The sequence below is a fragment of the Vanacampus margaritifer genome, chromosome 7, assembly GCF_051991255.1.
Source record: "Vanacampus margaritifer isolate UIUO_Vmar chromosome 7, RoL_Vmar_1.0, whole genome shotgun sequence".
Classification (NCBI taxonomy): domain Eukaryota; kingdom Metazoa; phylum Chordata; class Actinopteri; order Syngnathiformes; family Syngnathidae; genus Vanacampus; species Vanacampus margaritifer.
In genome coordinates this window covers 5,357,152-5,375,864 of record NC_135438.1, presented here as the reverse complement: position 1 = coordinate 5,375,864, position 18,713 = coordinate 5,357,152, and the positions used below count along the sequence as shown (strand labels likewise).

General features: G+C 39.7%; 1 protein-coding gene across 3 annotated transcripts in view; it reads right to left on the bottom strand.

Annotated features, from left to right (window-relative positions):
* Positions 1-1,228: 1,228 nt before the first annotated feature.
* fam13a (family with sequence similarity 13 member A) overlaps positions 1,229-18,713 on the bottom strand; it is a 44,599-nt gene continuing 27,114 nt past the window's right edge. The window contains exons 14-24 of one of the 3 annotated variants that reach the window (XM_077570855.1): positions 14,252-14,372; positions 9,288-9,504; positions 8,971-9,112; positions 8,264-8,345; positions 7,948-8,153; positions 7,778-7,861; positions 6,940-7,035; positions 5,197-5,346; positions 2,619-2,809; positions 2,422-2,523; positions 1,229-2,253 (exon numbers count right to left, since the gene is read on the bottom strand). In XM_077570855.1, coding sequence (XP_077426981.1) covers positions 2,130-2,253; positions 2,422-2,523; positions 2,619-2,809; positions 5,197-5,346; positions 6,940-7,035; positions 7,778-7,861; positions 7,948-8,153; positions 8,264-8,345; positions 8,971-9,112; positions 9,288-9,504; positions 14,252-14,372 — 1,515 coding nt within the window. In that variant the 3' untranslated portion in view covers positions 1,229-2,129. The remainder of the gene's footprint in view (positions 2,254-2,421; positions 2,524-2,618; positions 2,810-5,196; positions 5,347-6,939; positions 7,036-7,777; positions 7,862-7,947; positions 8,154-8,263; positions 8,346-8,970; positions 9,113-9,287; positions 9,505-14,251; positions 14,373-18,713) is intronic. The other 2 variants (XM_077570856.1, XM_077570857.1) reach the window with 2 other exon arrangements.

Genomic DNA, 18,713 nt, shown 5'->3' with positions numbered 1-18,713 from the left:
GAACGCTAGAAACCTCGACTCCTTGGTAGACGCCCCTCAAACAAGGCAATTGATTGGTCGTCATGAGCGCAGATGACCGCTAAAAAATAACCAATCAGCAATCAGCAGCTTGCGTGGCCAGCCACTAGGAGGCAAGCAACAACTCAGACAAAAAGCAGGTGGCCTAAATTCTTCTGTTTACAACTCCAGTGTCAATGGCAGCTATCCAATCGTAAAACCACAGACGAAGATTTAGCTTTATTCGACCTCCAATAAATTAAATAAGTAATATAATTCGACGGTGACGAATCATTGCGTTTATGACGTCAAAAGATGATTTTGGTAATAAAAAAAAGAGAGTCTTGAGTTGAATCTAAGGCACACAGATAAAATACGTCAGCGCGCTGTAGTAGTTATTATTATTATCGCCGTTTCCCTCCATTGTTAGCAAACGACGAATGCCTGGTGGTTTAAAATGTGTTGTCACACTCACACAGCAGTTACACAAAAAGGTTGTCCACACGCACTTGAGCCCTATGCAAACAGTAGTTTTGAATACTTTTGGTTTTATTTTGCAATCACGTTACACTCCCTTCTGCTGCTCTTTAAATAGACACGAAAAGGGGTTTAAAAGCTTATTCTATTGTGCACACTACAGTGTTACTAGTTGTGTGGATTAGATGTAATAACATCAACTTGTTACATCACATAATCTTCCATTGCCAGATTTATTTTGGGAGTTATGTCATGCGGGATCATTGAGATTTGATGTCAAATAAATAAATATACAGCCTTCTCTAACATTCGGCAATTATTTTTTTGTTTTATCTGACCTTTTTTTTTATGGTTTTGGATTTGGAAAAAACCTTGGTCTAGTTGTAGCCAAAATTCCACGACTTTTTGCGGATTTTGTCAAACAAAAATAAAAATTGTGTTCTGCCAAAATGTATTATTTCGGTCCAAATATTCAATCTAACAAGTATTGCTTTGGCGCCATCATGTGGCATAAGGGCGCCAAAGAAGTGATGGGAGGAGCTTTATTTAATGGGACCTGAGCAAAGTATTGTTTTGAGACTTCTGGCATTTACAGGCAATATTTGCTTTTTTAGAAGGGGCGCCAATTATTTTGGTCCATGACATTCTTTGATTAGGTAATTACAAACATTTTTAGATGACTTAGAAGGGCTTCATATGTTTTAAAAGAACAAAAAGAAGTGATTCAAGACGAAGAAAATCAGCAGAGACCAAAGAGTCAGTAAAAATATATTTTTACATTCATATTATGTACAAAATACAAATACAGTTTATGTACTAAAATGTACACACTCTCAATGTGCGAAGCCTCGCCAGTGCTCGTGTTCAATAAAAACCGATATTGACACTGATGAACTCATCTGTATCCATTGCGGAAAAAGAACAGAAACATACATGCTCACACAAATGTAAACATATGCATACGTTGCTCACATTTACAGCTGGAGGGAAAAGATTTGGACATTTATTATTATTCATGTTTTTCCCCCACACAAAATTTTCATACAATCGTGGACTAAACATGCTAGTTTGATGTTACTATTGATCACAAAACACACATTGTGAGTCTTTGGGTTATATGAAAGTATTTTGGGCCACGTTAACAAATGACAAAGAAAAGTGCGTCTAATTTATCGTTTTTTTCCTTTGCTTTTTATCGTAAATGCAAAAAAAAAAGTGTTCTATTTTTGGATTAAAAAAAAAAGATAAATGCGTTTCAATAGACAGTGCAAATTATTCTAGTAATTCTGTGACTATTCTCCCATTGATAAAATGTTGTTTTTCCATTTTAAAGTGTGGCCCATAATACTAACAAAACAGCCTTTTTAGCTACTAGAAAGCATTCTTCTCTAGAGGTCACACCAGACGTTAAATCTCCAACAAATATAAAGTCTCTCATATAAAAATATCCCGCACCATCTTCCTGGTAAAATTTGTAAAAAATACAATTTCATGTGTATCATTTTTAAGACTTCTATGGCAAAAGGTGAGAAAGGAACACAAATAAATTAGTAGACATTACAAGCGTGATTGTTTGCGGTGAAGATTTGGGGTTTTAAGGAGCGACCGCCGGACAAACCATCACGACCAAAGTCTTTGATTCGACTTGTTTTTGCTCAGATGAACTTGGTAGACTCTCTTTTGCTGATGAGGACCTCCAGCAGCTTCAGTTTGGCTTTGACGTGTTTGTACTCGTTGTACTCGGTGGCTAGAGGCGAGCGGTCCTCCTTCTGAACGTTCCTGGGAACATAATTACATTTTTTTATTTTTAGATATGAACTCTATGTTTCGGAAAATAGAACAGTCGTGACAGTCTTGGAAACAAAAAAAATTCTATAACATAAGTTTGAATCATTTATGCTTATCCAGACCTGGAAATATTATTTCCATTGCAAAGCCTTTTCTTACCTTCCATTTTGTCGAAAGAACTGCTCCTCGAACTCTTTGAGATTCTTGCGGATCCGTTTCTTCTCCTCTCGAGTCTCCTGGAGTTGCTCCACCAGCTCTCGTCTAGCACATGACAACAAAATCTCACATGATTAAAAAACAAAAAACAAAACCTGAATTACACAAATCCGTCTGCCATTATTAATTGAAAGACTTACGTGGTGGCGGAGTGCAGGTTGGACAGTCGCATGTCTGTGACATTGTTGGAGGGCGTCAATTCATCCACTGGGGAAATGAAACCGTCCACGTCCTCGTGACCCAGGAAGCTGAGCACATTTAGGTCCGGTCGAGTGGTCACAGAGAACTGCGTCTTGGCGTCGCCATCGTCCTCCGAGCCATCCTCTTCCTCCTGCAAGAGGAAACCAGAGCGTGAGATGAGGCGCCATGCTAGCTGTGACGCTAGCCGAAATGGTTACTGATAGGTCGAGACTGGCTGCGACTAGCCATGACTGATTGAGTTAGGCTGGGATTGGCTACTTTAGTCCTCGAGTCAGGTTGAGACCACTTTAGTCCTCGAGTCAGGTTGAGACCACTTTAGTCTTAGTCAGGTTGAGACCACTTTAGTTTTAGAGTCAGGTTGAGACCACTTTAGTCTTAGAGTCAGGTTGAGACCACTTTAGTCTTAGAGTCAGGTTGAGACTACGTAAATCAGGTTGAGACTACTTAAGTCTAAGTGACTGATAAGGTCAGGTTGAGACTAGACGTGACTAGTTGAGTCAGGATAATAATGGACGATTCACTGAGACTGGTCAAGTCAGGTTGAGACTACTTGACACTGCTACTGACTGTTTGAGACTGACTGAAAGGTCAAGATTGCGCAAGGTCAAATTAGGAGACAGAGTGGGATCGCTTGAGAAACTGGCTGTGACTAGTTGAGTCTGGATAAGATTCAGATTTGGCTGAAACTGGTCAAGTCAGGTTGAGACTACTACTGACTGAGTCTGGTCAACTCATGTTAAGACTGGTTGAGATTACTCAAAACTAGCCGTAAGTAGTCACGTTAGGTTGAGACAGGTAAAATTGCCAGTGACTTGTCAAGTCTGAATGAGACCAGTTGAGACAAGTCCAGTCACATTGAGTCAGTTTGAGATTGACAGCAACTGGTTGAGATTAGCTTTGATTGGTCGAGTTGGGTCGAGTCAGGCGAAGACCAACTTGGACTTTTAAAGCCAGGCCGTTCCCAGTCGGGTCAGGTCAAGGCTACTCAAGTTTGGTCTTGACTGGTTGAGTTAGGCCTAGACTGGCTGTGGCTTGTTGAGTCAGGTCGAGAATGGCCGTCAATGTTCAAGTGAGTTTATTACGAGTCAGGTTGGATCAAGACTATAGCCTTGACTCATTGCAGAGACTGATCCAGACCGGTCAATACTGGTCTAGTCATACCCAGACTGGCTGTGATTAGGGTTAGTGGTTCACAATCATAACAAAGCTTTCTTAGGCTTCATTCAGACGCAAAATGTTAGTTAGTAGAATCATATTTATAACATGATCTGTCTTGGTCTTGGTGCGTGCTCCACAATGTAAAAAGTATAAAACAATAGAGAGAAAAAAAAAAAAAAAGAGTGAGGGAAAAAAAGACAGCGACAAACCCCATGTCAGTAATACACAAAATAAAATCAAACCTTGTCAAAGAACAAGCAGATGGAATGAGAGGTTTTGCCTTGGTGGAGGTCACTTTCTACTTCCATTTGCTTTATGTATTTGGTGAGAACCGTGTTAGTACAATGTCTCAACAACGACAACAAAACTAAAATCAACCACAAGCTACTAATTCAACACGACAAGGATGCGGGAAAACAGCACGCAGCTGTCCAATCGGTCCAATCAACAGGCAGCCATGATGCGGCTCTTATACAGCAGGGGTGGGCAAACTTTGGGATGCAAAGGCCACATTAGATTTTTACAGCACGGACGGGCAAGAGCTTTCATAAAGAAAAGAAAATGTATAAAAAATTGTTTTATTACTAAAAGTCATGTTAATTTTTAAATTTGTATTGTTATTTAATTTTATTTATTTATTTTTTAAGTAAAAGTGTTAAAAAATAAATAAATAAATTCTGCTTATCCCAAAATCAACCCATTTTGGAAAATGGTATAATTTAGTCACTTTTTACAATTTAATATTTACTTTTTCATTTTAAAATCATTCATGCTAATTTTGAGAATTACATTTAGAAGTGTTCCAATAACGAACCAATAATTTAATAAAAATGAATGGTTTAAGACACGTTTGTATTTTGTATAATATTGTGTCTGTACATTGTTTATAATTAATGTAATTCTCATTAATTAATCTATTAGTTAAAAAAAAAAAAAAGTAAAAATACAACATATTGTATTTTATGTAAGAAATATATAATATAATATAATAATTTGCAGTATATTATTTTTACAATTTTTATAATTACTTTAATTATAATTAACCAATTGTTGAATTTCTTAAAACACTGCATTTTAGTAATATTTTAGCTTTTTATTATCAACAAAATATAATTAATGAAGCTATTTAGCAATACAAAAGAATCAAAACAAAAAATGAATAAATAAATCTGAATTAACCAAATTTACGAGACAAATGCTAAATTAATGCTCAATGGGCCGGATTAAATATTGGAGCAGCCACCGGGCCATAACTTGCCCACCCCTGATTTAAAGGGTAGCGTAAAAAAAAAAAAAAAAAATCAAATCAATAGGGGATCTGATTATGGAAGCAGCTGAATGCAGCATCAGCCCTTTCACCTTGACGTCGTCGAAGAAGAGCGCGGTTACGCCCTCAATAATAGGCTGCAGGAGGGGGCCTCGGCGCTTGCTGGAGGGCGAGCCCTGCGGTGACGTCGAGAAGTAGCCGTTAACCGGCGTGGAGGCTACAGCACCGCCGCCGCCGCCGCACTGGCCACACGGACATTTTTTTGCGTTAGGATCGCCAACACCACCATGTACAGTTTCATGGTGACTCGGTGAGAAATGGAATGGACGAAGTGAGGTTCCCCAAGGCGCAGAAGTTAGCGCATTAGCAGGTCTTTATAGTTCAACTATTGAGATAAGGCCCTGTACGTACAGTATGCTTTCTTTATTTACAGCGTTCCCTCGTTTTCCGCTGGGGTTAGGTTCCAGAAAATACCCGCAAAAAATGAAATCCGCGAAGTAGTTAGCTTTACGTTATATTTTGTCACATTTCTCTCATTTAAACATTCTCAATGGTCAAACCTTCATAAATTTGATCAAATAGGTACATTACTGTAAAAAAAAAAAATCCATGCAAAATTGCACACAAAAAAATCCGCGATACAGCAAGTCAACGAAAAGCGAACCGCATTATACCGAGGGGAAAAAACACCAAAAAAAAAAAAACATCGTCAGTCTGATTGATAGCTCTTATACGGAACCTAATATTTGGTAACAGGAAAAGGGTTGCTTTTTCATTGGCCCCCAAAAAATAGGAAATTAAATTGTAAATATACGGAAATAAAATAAAACATTCATGAGATACAAAAAATAATTAAATTAAATATGAGCAAATTAAAGTTAAGGCCAAAAAATGAAAAAAATTAAACATTGAAATGAAATACAAATATACACACATAAATAAAGAATAAATTACATTTTCTTTATTTAATAAAAAATAAATATTACAGTCTTAAAATAAATGTACAATTTTCAAGTAAAAAATAAATAAATAAAAATGCAAAAAATAATTTAAAAACAACTAATAAAAACACAAATAAAATGAAAATACAAGACAAGAATAAAATACACATAAATACAAATAATAATTAAAATGAAAAATGCTTTCTAATTATTATTATTTATTTTACTATTCATGTGGAGGTCATTTCTTCAAATTCCAATCTCTAAAGTATGCTATAATACACAACTTCTCCTACGTTTGCATCCTGATAAAACGCTTGCTGTACACGGGACATCTGAGCGCCTTGAAAAGTTCATGTTGCAGCTATAATGTGCAAATAACTGCACGAGTTGCCTTTTGCTTTAGTCTTAAAGCCAAAACATTTATCGATGGGCTCTTCACGGCTGCGCTGGCCGACACATTTTTTTGGACTTGTGTGTGTGTTTTTTTTTTTTTTTAGGATTAAATTCTGCACATCAATGTATCACGGACAGTGGGCACTAGTAAGACAGTGGTCCCAATTTGCGTGATGTGGTGGGATTACAGAAAGACCGTTACGTAATGACATTCAGTGGAGATCATTTCTTACATAATGAACAATTGTGAACAAATACAGGAATGGGTGCAATGTTTGGGGGCCATGTTTTGATTCAGCGCCAGCAGGGTGGGCCGTACACGTGTGGCCACAGACGCCCCTGTCCGGCATTAAAGCCAACAACATGAGGCGGGAATAAGTGTCCGCAGACGTTTGGACAATGTGCTCTCGACACAAGCGGGGCAAAACGGCGAGTTGAGAAGAAAGGAAAAATAAATAAAAATAAAAAAGAGGCTGGAATTATGTGACGGTGACTTACAATGACTGGGATGGTGGAGGCTCGGCACAGGATCTGCTTGACCAGCCGGTACCTGTCGTACAGCGGCTTCATGATCTCCCGCTCACTCTTGGTCACCTGAGGGGATGAAAACGGGGAGGGCTTGTTATCATAGCGTGTTTTGGTTTAGCAACGGAGTTCGAATGGAATCAGCGGGAAACTCTTAACAATAGCATCAGTGGACTGAGATAATCACCATGACTGCTTGAGTCATTGTTCACACTCCACTGGCAATCTGGGTCATAAGAGTGGTGGTAGTGTAAGTGTAAACAAGCTTTTTCTCAGAGTCTGGACCCAAGGGACAACCAGGAGATCAGGTAAAAGGTAAAAGAACCCTATTTATACTTCCACTTAAGCACTGTATAGCACCTGCTTGGTGGTTTTACAAAATGTAATTCTAATAATAAAGAAATAAAACATCATTAAAATAATGAATTAGCTTAGCGACCAAGTTAAGCAAACAAGTATGTGTTTTTTTGCTAAAGCTGCTGCAACAGCGAACTGACCCAGAAAAAAAATGATAGAAAATGGATGAATAGAACACAAACAAAAAAATAAAATAAAAATGAGAAAACGTTTAATAAACAAAAAATATTAATTTAAATTACATTAAAAAATATATATACTTCTTATACTCGACAAGAACTCCTTAAACTAAAATAAATAAAACCAATACTAAAATTACTAAAACAAAAATAAAGCATTTTTGAAAAAATATAAACAAATAAACCGTGTTTTAAATCTAACTGAATTCAAAAACAAAAGTCACAACAAAATAAAAACTTTAAAAGCGTCATCACGTCCACAAATGTTGACTTACAGGTCGTCCATGTATGCTCTCGTAGTAGAGCAGAGCTTTCTGCAGGGCCAGTTTCTCAGCTCCAATCTGCTCTCTGGTCATATCCTGCCCGGATGGAACACACCGAGTCAAATGCCCGACTATCATTGGACGATTTGAATGCTGGAATCCCACCACAAGGGCGGTACTACCTTGATGTCTTCAGGCCGGTCGACCTCTTGACGCTTCTCCTGCAACTTCTTCAGGATACCCTCAAGCGTGCTCTCCACGGGGGGCTTGGGCACCTTCTCCTGCGTGGATTTCTTCTCCAGCTGCGACCCGAAGCTTTTGGGCAGCGTGTTGCTGCGTTGCCGTGTCAACGGCGGCAGGTCCTCCTCCGATTTCATCAGCTTGTTTTCTGGGAGAGGAAAGACAGATGATGATGATGATGATGATGATGATGATGATGATGACGATGATGATGTTTGTCATTCATCCAGCATTTGTGGGCCGTTTCTTAGTGGTTACCTTTGAGTTCTTTGCGCAACCTGGCCAGCTCGTTCATCCATCGCAGCAGCTCTGGGTTTCCAGCTTTGTCACTGTGGGAAGGCTGGAATAAAGAAAAACAGCAGTTTAACACACATACATACAAAATGTGGATACGCATTTAAACTCATTCACTCCCAGCCATTTTCACTGAAGCAATCCTGTTCGCTCCCGGCTGTTTTATTGGATTTTGACAGATTTTGCAAGGCCCACAGAATATTGTGTTCTACTTCTATAAAAACATTAGAGTCTCTTCTTTCATCAGGAAAAAGGTACATTTTTATCGGTTTGCGTTTTGCAGCAATTAGCATTAGAATATAGCTAAGTTTCATCATTATTTTCAAATCTGTTTAGAACTGTGGGTAAATTAGCTTTTTTTTAACATGGCCCTGGTTTGTCTCTTTTGCTCTGCTGGCACCTGCTGGCCGTTTTTGTAATAACTACCATTTCCTCAACCGTTCTCTGCAGTTAAGAGGCTGCATCAAAGCATTCTGTATGCTCTAGCATTAAAAAACGTATAAATAGGTCTTTGGGACACTTAAAACATTTAAAATAGAACGTATTTATACGTTTTTGGGAGCAAATGAGTTAATCTCCAGTTGCATACACTAAGTAACAACAACAACAATCCTTGACTGATTCATCAACTGTCCCAATACTTTTGTTCATACAACGTCGTGTTGACCTACCCGGTATTTCCGCTCGTCTTCGAACCTCTCCTCAAACCTGTGGATCTTCTTCTTTAGGACATGGATCCTTTTAGTTAGCTGAGCCGTGGTCAGCTCCTCCTTGTCGTCGTCACAGGAGCCCAAAGAGGAGCTCCTCCTGCGACTACACACAAAAGTACGAATCATAAATACAGTTGTTGCGCTGCAAAAACAACAAAGGGTTGCGAATATCAAATCAAAAGCCAATTATGCGTGTTCTTTGTCTGCCGGGATATTTCATCTTACCAGGCAGTTTTTTGGAGTAACTACGGTCCTGTAACGGGGGCGATGATGTTTACCTGACGAAGGAGTGAGCGTTGGGCGGCGACGGCGGCACTTCAGTGTCATCCAGATACTGCTGGCACTGTCCGAAGGCGTAGAAGCGAGGGGACGGCATGGGGTCGCTGTCTTCCTCCAGCAGCTGCCGGATGAGGCGGCCGCCGCCGTACGGCGACAGACGGGCCTCCTCGCGGTCCGTGTTTTCACGCTGTAGCGCCGAGTAAGCCGGCACTGGTTCTGTTTGACGCACAAAACGTGCATACATTTTGAGTGTTCATGTCGCAATGAAAGTATTCAAAATAATGAAAGCATTATTATTTATAGTTTATATTGTGATTTTGTCATTGTATGTGTTATTTATTAGTGTTTACGTTTTGAAAACAACTAAAAATGGTGGTTACAGATGAAGAGGACAATAACGCAATCATAAAATTGAGTTAAAATTAAAAAGATGTACTGTAAAAAACAAGTGTGATAATGATTTGTGTTGGTTATTTTTCTGCCACTAGATGGCATAATTGCATTTGTAAGATGTTGGTGACAACAACGTGCATTTTTCTTTTCATATTGAGAGCTATCTAATCTTTAACGTGAAATAACTTGTGAAATTTTGCACATTGTAAAAATTATAAAATACAACTTGACCCCAGTCTCCACAAATACATGCATTATTATTAAATGCATTACTGCTAAATTTTGACATGGACGTGTCTGCTGCGTTGCGACTGGAATTCCCCAAGTACAGGCTTTCTAGGTCATTAATTGCGAGTAAAAAAACAAAACAACTAGTGGCGTTAAAGGAACTTTACATTAACACACAAATTTTGACACGCCTAGTTTATACATTTTGTATAATACAAGTCCGGTAGGTTTTGAACTGAAACTTGTGCATAACTTGAGTGTTAGCTAACAAAGATGCATTTATTGGACTCTTGAGCGGGATGAATGAGGACATTTTTGTCCAGTTCCAGTATGGTCAAGAGACAAAAAGAGAAGCCTCTGCACTTGTTTTTCCTCCCTGCTTGTGTTCAAAGACAAAAGAGGACCGAGTGTTACCATAGAAGCATGCAAAATCTTCTCCGTCGCTAGCAAAGTCACCAGACATTAACACCCCCCCCCAGCCTGTTTGGACCTCCAGTGGGAAGGCTTCCACTGGGACTCCCGTCTCTCTATTCTGTGTTTATTCTCTCGTCTCCGCCCGGGCCGTAATTATGTCTACTGACAATCCTCGCTCTATTAATAATGCTTGGTGCTTTCTCGGTGGGATAATGTCAGGGCGCGACCTTTGCTGAGAGGTACATTTTGTTCTCTGGTACCTCGCCCCATATGGCGGGACATTATAGATGTGCACATGTGCAGTGGAGAGAGCGGCAGCTTGTCAGAGAGGACACAGCTACACTTTATCAGCGGCTTTTTTTTTTTTCCTTACATAGAGCCCATAACAGAAGATGTGGTATTTTTACACATTTACTATATGTCTCAACATGGCTAAAAACTTAACAAGTGTGTGTATGATGAAAAAAAAAAAAAAAAAAGTAGATTTCCAACATGACTCCCCCTTAACTCCCTCTGAGTAGGAAATCTGGAGAGCTGAACTGATTTGCGATCGGGAAAAGTAGGCAAAAGGGCCATACACGCCATCACAGGCTCAGTCCAAGAAGAGAAAAACAAGCCGTTCATCAGTAAAAACATTTGAAGGTGTCAGTGCACAGCAGGCAAAATACAAATGCCCTCAAAGTGCAGCTGCATATTTTCCTTAGCCATGGTGAGTTTGCTTAAATTCACCCCAAGGGAAGGAGACGCTTGGATCGTCCCGCAGGTTCCACACGTACGTGCCCTTCATCACGCAGCAGAAAAGCTGTCGCGTCGAAATGGTTCTTGTTAGCATCGCTCGGAGAATGCTTTTAAATCAACCGTGTCCGCATGAAGTGCACTAATGAAACACAAAACATGCCAGCGTGCCATTTAGCTAAAGGTTGGCAAAATGTTCCGGAACGCTCGAGCATGTTGCCATGCAGACCAAAAAGGTCGTTGTGATGTCTTCTCATGCTCACACGTTAGGATATGTCCTCATAAACAAGCATATATACTGGACTGTAGAGAAATAGTCGTCCAAATAAGGACAAAACCAAATAAATAGAAGAAGAAAAATAGGGGGGGGGGTGCTGATTTTCCACCTGTCCAATGAAACAATCCATAACATTATTGTTTCTGACAAAATATTGAGAAAATTAAATCAAATGCATGATTTTATTTAAATACATTTCCTCCCAGGCATGCATACTGATCCACCCATGTCGTAAATAAAGAAAAATTTGCCCAAAAGTTAGCACGCATGGTCAAATTTTTTTTACATCAGCAGAAAAAAGTAAAAGTAGTTTATTTTCAAGTAACGAAGAATTTTTTTTAATGGATTACCACATTTTAAGTCTTTCTATTTTTATCTATGAAATATTGCATTAAAAATCCCAAAAGCTTAAAATACAAAAAGTCCTACAATACCAATATCTTCTCCCATGTTTTTATTTTATTTTTTTTATTATTAAATCTCTGTGTTGTTTTCATATGTACTGACAAATGAAATACCCCCTGCAAATCTCTTGAGAAATATTTCCAAACGATAAAATAGTGCTGTGTACAAACACAAACGACCATTTTGAGCATTTCCACATCCACTTTGTCTGGAAGGGCATCAGACATAAAAACTGTCAAGCTTACGCGAATGACTCGCCCTGATAGGACGAGCCAAAAGACACAACAACAACAACCTTGAGGCCTCTTTTCAGACTTCAAAACATTATCATGTAAACTAGCAGTCCCCATCCCCGGAACATGGCCTGGTGGTTGAGGATAGTATCCGCATAGCGACTTGAACAAAAAATATCTTACCGGTCATCAGAGTCTGAAATAAGTTTTATTTTGAAAATCAGATGAATCAGCTTCGAAAAGCCTTTATAGAAGGGGTGAGAAATGGGAAGCAAAAAAAAACGACCACCTTGCTTCCATTTCCTATCCACATTTAGCAACACATACTTTTTGAGTGTCACTCGGATGGAACGTGGCAAACACATGAGAGCGGATTGAACAGTCTTGTTGGCGCATCTGCAGCCACGAGAGGAATTGAACGGCAAATCTCTGCTGGCAGATGTACAAGGACGCAGCACAGTCGCCATGACAGACGCTGGCGGCATCAAGTCGACTGGGACAAAGGTGTCCCCAGCTGCCGTGCCATTTAGTTTTACAGTATGGATAGAGCATGCGCGGCCCACAATGCGAAAATGGCAGCACTGCTGAGTCAGCATGAATAAGTTCACCAGACAACGGGAGACATTCTTTGGTCTTGACGTTGCTACAAGAACGTTTCACATCAAGATGACAATTATCTTTCCACCAATCAACACACAGTAGTGAGTCTAGCTCCACCTTTTAGGTAGGCGACCACTTAGCCTTAAAGGGCGCCAAAAAGTCATACGTAGTCATTTTTGGAAAAGAAAATGCGTGGCTGGGTGGAACTGGAAACAAGGAGTTATAATCAACAATGTGAATCCTCTTTAGATCTGCATTGTAAAGTCACAGGGTCAGGCATAAAATTTGTGGAGTCAGTTAAATAAATTAAAAAAAAAAAAAGTAGAATGCTGTTGCTTCAGTGCTCATACTGACATGTTTGAGTCACTAACCTTGACTGCAACAAGGTTGAGTTAAAAACATAGCGACAATGCATTCTAGTAGCTCTCTATTGGGTAGAAAGTGGAATTGAAACGTTCTTTTAATATATATATATATATATATATATATATATATACTTATTTTTTTTTGAACATTTTAAATAGACCATGTGTTTCTCTATATATATATTTTTTTTTTCCACACAAATACCGGTAATATAATTATGACTTAACTGCTGGTGTTTACTGGGTAGTTAGTTACTATGGAATGGCACATAATAATTATACTATATACATTGGAACTAGAAAATGCATCAAAAATTCCAAATGGAGAATTCGGGGTTTTTGTGGCCAGAGAACCACACTTTGAAAAACTTAGCACTAATAGATTAACTCACGCTACATCCTCCTACAATTACTGGTCAGTAATTATATTCATGCAGACACAAAGTCAATCAAGGTAGTGGTCAACAACTTCCATTGTAGCACGAGCAACCTATGGCCTGCATTTGACCTCAGCCATCCAACCGAAAAATCGACCCCACAAGTGTTTATTGGAATATAATAATAATCAATAAAGAATCAAATTACTGGAAAAGCTGCATGTGAATGCTGAAAAACTTTTTTTTTAAGAGAGCGAGACATCTTCAACACTTTGGATTGGTCAATAATTTATTACAAAAAAACATCCACACGTGTGAATTGACCAATAGTATATATTGTGACGTCAGCGATTTGTTGCTCATCGACCGTCGTGCTGTAGCGCACGTCTTTTCCCAGCTGGCCACTAGAGAGCCCCCCAGACACCCTCCCGCTTATTGCCCCGACACACACACCCCAACCCCTCCCCACGGTGCTACTAAATCCAAGTTGGAAAGATTTGTTTTGCCAAACAAATGGAACGCCTGCAAAAAGAGGGGGTTTTAAACACGTGGCGTCATCAACCTGTTACTAGTTATTCCTAATCCACAAACAAGCCTGGGGGAAGCATGGCGAATGCAATATTATCCGGGGGTGTTAAAAATGAATAGGGTACTTTAAAAAAAACAAAAAAAAACAATGCTAGTGCTTGTTTCAAATGAGCCATGCTGGTCGTGTGACTTGGATAGCCTACAAACACAGAACTCGAGTGCCACGTGTAGATAAGTCATATGTAAACAGCAAAGTGACATCGAAAAAAACAAGTGGCTAGAAACCGCATTACTGCGCATGCCTCAAAAGACCATCGCCATAAAATCCCGCAGGAGCGTATTTGCCAGCAAAAGCAGCATGCGTGTGCATTAAAAAGCTTCCAAGAACGCGTTTCGTCCTTTCCTCACCTCCCCAGTTGCTGTCCAGGCGGGGCACGTCCTCGCAGCTCGCCTTGTCCCGCTCGGGGTCGTACACCTCCCCGCCGTCGCAGGCCACGACGGGAGACTCCTGGATCTTCATCCTGAACGTCTGCACAACCATTAGAGAGGAACGAAGAGACAAGAGGCGCTCGGTTGAGCTTTGATATCCAAGTGCACGCAAACACACTTGTCTTAAAAAGCTAGCTGCGGAAACGGGGGGCGGAGACCCGGCTCGCCATTGGCCGCCAGGGGGCCAGCCACAACACACGCCCTTCTGTTTGTGGCTGGGGTGGGAGAGAGTGGGAGGGTTCTTCTCTCGCTCTCTTCCCCACCCAGGACTTGTTTGTCTCGCAACGGCAGCAGGAGGGGAGGAGGGGAAGAGGGGTGCCGGAGGGAAGCCACAGCTTGTGAGCCAGCACACGTAGGCTGACAGGCTGATTTTTTTTTCCCTCCAAAGACAAACATTCATCTCAGATAAGAAGCATTTACACTAAAGTTCCTCCATCTTACCTCCCACGTTTGAATTAAAATCATACATACGCTCCCCTTCAAAAAGTATTGGGACAGCGCCATTCCAATTGTGCCACTTGAGAGCAGAAAAATCGCAATTGTTAAAATAGTTCAAGGTGTAACTAACATGATGACCTTGATGAGGAGGTTGCGGGCAAATCGAGAGTTTTCTGCTTGCATAAACATATTTGGAATGCTAGAATCACAATGATCACATCATGTGATCTATTCTGCAAAGCATTTTTGGAGCGTTTGAATGATTTAAGAGCTGACTTGGAACCATTCACAAGAAGGTGTCATGCCATAACGCCGATGACAAAACTTAACTCTGCATTTCCGTGCCTCTGTGTCATTTCAGCACAAGTGCGCACTTTTTTGAGTCTGCCGTTCGTACTTTTAAACACAATGCATTTGTTCAATTGTGAGGCAGTCAAATCAAGCTAAATCAAATAAAAACATGGCTTTAATGTGGTTGCTGTTTTACCCCAAATTATCAGAACAACAAAATTATTTTCTGTAAATCATTATTATGTTTTTGCCTCTTTCACTAACACTTCCAGTTACACTACCAAAAACTTGTACTTGCTGTGCTCTCCGAAATTTGCACCCAAATGTGATCTCAAGGGTTCCAGACCAGTATAAGCTACAAATAATGACAGGTCAAAATATTAGCTGTTTTTTTATGCAGATAATTGTGAGTACCCTTTGAAAAATATGACCATTTATTATTATCATATTGCAGAGTGATCTAAAAAAAAAAAAGAGGCCAAAATATTTGCATGACATTCTGAACAACAGTCAAATTTCAGAATGTCAAGTGGTCATCAGTGCGCCATCCAGTGCACAAAATTAGCAACAACAGTTGATTTTTAGTGAAAAACTACAGTTTGTGTTATGTCCCCACGGGCTAGATTGGACCCCCTGATGGGCCGCTTGTGGCCCACGAGCCGTATATTTGACAACATTATGTCTGGGAGAACCTTCCATCATGTATAGCAAGCCACACGAGTAAATCAGTCTCCAGACTTAAACCCAGTAGAGTATGATTTTTACCTACTAATAAGAAGCTAAAATAAACAAAAAAAGGAATTGGCCTTGCTGTTCCAATACTTTTGGAGCGGAGTGTACAGTAATGGGGAAAACAACGCATGCTCGAGCATGTCCACTTCACACTAAACTGATAGGGTCTCATTTCCTCTGTCTCTGGGTGTGGGACTGGCTATTTTTAGAGAAAAACAAGATCAGGACACAGAGCGACAGGAGCTCCCTAAATGCCACAGGCTACTTACTGGAAGGGTGGCACTTGGATCCCGTTACTGGTTGTCATACACTGGAAGCTCGCACAAGCTGTTCTGGGATTCTGAGTTTAATTCCCCACCATCGTAAAAAGACTCGTACAGGCCACGTTTTCGGGTACTGTATCCTAAACATTACAAGGCTTATATTTTAACTTTGGTGCATGCAACAAAGGTGCAAAGGACAATTTAGCGAGTCCGGGAAACTGATCTGAAATCTGCATCGTTGTGACCAGAGGTGGCAAATCCAGGTCCAGAAAGTAAAAACCCTGCCACCGTTTGGCTTTAGCCATTGATGCTAGAAAGCTAGCTGGCTAGTTAGCTCCCTAGCAGGTAAATGAGCACCATGGGAGCTAGTTAAGGAGCTAGCTAGCTAGCACCTGGGGCTAAAACCAAACTGTGGCAGGGTTTTTACTTTCTGGACCTGGATTTGCCACCTTTGGTTGCGACTAGGGCTGGGTATCGATTCTAATTTCCTGAATCGATTAGATTTCGATTCACATGAATTCGGTTTGACTCGAGAATGAAAACTGATTCAATATCGATTTTTTAAACCCAGTCCTAGTTGTGACAGAGTTAAAAAAAAAAATCAGTATCCAATTACCCACCCACTAAACTCAAATGAACAAGATGTTGCATCGTGACAACCAATCGGTGTTGAGAATATGATGCGTTTCTCTCACTCTCTCTCCGACAACAATGGCGGAGAAATGATTATCGCTGGTTGTAAACACTTTTTTACTAACTCCTGCTACCAATACTGGGACCGAGAGCTGACTTGGAAAATAGTGAGCAAGGAAATTGCTGTATCTGGGAAGACTTTTTTTGTTTACATCTGTCGGTTTTATTTTACATTACGCTGAACCAGCTAGCAATAGCATTAACCACACACAGAACCAACCTTTTCAATTTTTTTTGTGGTCTTAAGTGAAATAAAGTTGAGCCATTCCTACTTTACACCCAGGTGGCTTCCTGCCTCTGTCACAGCTGGTTGACTTCGCCTAAGCCCCCAATTCCGTGTATGTTTATACGAAAGAGTGACACTGAAGAAAATTGGAAAAATGCCGGCTTCTACAAGAACGTGAAAGTGGCTCGTGTGTAGCACTGTCCGGCTTAACCTGCTGTTGTACCAGCTGGCCTTCTCTCAATGACGTAATGGTGCTTTAAGGGCTAGTGTGTGTGTTTGGCTACAACATCTGCGCTCACGTTAATCCCAGTTGATACTTCTCAGAGAATCCCGTGTTTTACACCTCGTGGTGATCCCATAATGATTAATCACCAAAATCAATCAAGCATCCTCTGATGAACCGTCTTTAATAGAAAGCAACCAAAGTCCTAAAGCAGCAAAATGCTGTTCATGTAGTAACACTGATGCTAATTACTCAGCTTTTTTTTTACGTAACACTGACTGCAAGCATTCGAGATGATGCTTGAATTCCTCATGAGGGCTGTGTGGGTTTTAATTGCACCCAATCAAGGGAGCCAGGCGCTATTCGATTGATTAGTAGTTGCTAATGAAATTGTTGTTGTGTGGAAATTGTGTGTCGCCCTTAAAGTAAAGTTGCTGTTTTGCTGCTTAACTCATTCACTGCCATTGACGGCTATAGACGTCAAAAATTCATTTGAACTATTTCTATTAGTTTCACATTTTTTCCACTTTTGTTAACAAGAGTATGAAAACCTAGAAGAAAAAAAAAATGTATATCTAGAACAGATATCAAACTTTTGATTAATCGGGAGTTAACTATTGAAGTCATGCGATTAATTACAATTAAAAAATGTAATCGCCTGAAGCGATAAAAAAAAAGATTATTAAAAATTATGAGCGTCATGCAATTACGTTTTTTTAATCATAATTAATTGCATGACTTCACGAGTTAACTCACGATTAATCACAAATGTTATATCTGTTCTAAAAGTACAATTAAAAAATTTAGATTTTCATACTCTTAGCAAAAACTAATCTTCTATGGATGTCGTCACTAAAATTAATTAATGATGACGCTAGTGGCTTTGAAATGATAACTTACATAAGAGCATTACCAACATCTGTTGCCTTCTCCATAAATAGACAATGTTTATTGTGGTTTGTTGCTATATCATAGCTATTACTTCCCTGTCAACTCTGATGTGAATGATGAACGGGCAGGTGCAAAGCATTGTGGGAGTGTTTCTTTGACGGGCCACTTAGACGCTTGCAATTGTTGTCCGATTCACAGTGCAGCACTGTAACGCAACACCTAACAGCTGCAGAGACTTGATAAGGTCGTCTGTTGGCCTCGTGCCCCCCGTGACCCATAATTATGTCGTCGCCTGTAATTTCCCATAAACCCGTTTGCAAAAACAACTTTGTACCCCTGAATTCCGCAGGAATTAAAAAGTTGCCTGCTTTTGTGGGAAAATAAAGTTATGTTAACAAATTCATAATTTTTGGTGAAAAATGTTGATTCAGAGAATAAAACTAAGTCTTATTTTTTCAAGATCAAGTCAAATATGATATTAAGACTACAAAAAATAGCCCTCTTACTTCAGATAAACAGCAGATCATTTGCCAGTTGCAACAATATCCTGCTTTGTATGGAGGACCAAAACTGCCAAAATTGAAAATAAATAAATGACTAAATAATAAAAATAAAATAAATAAA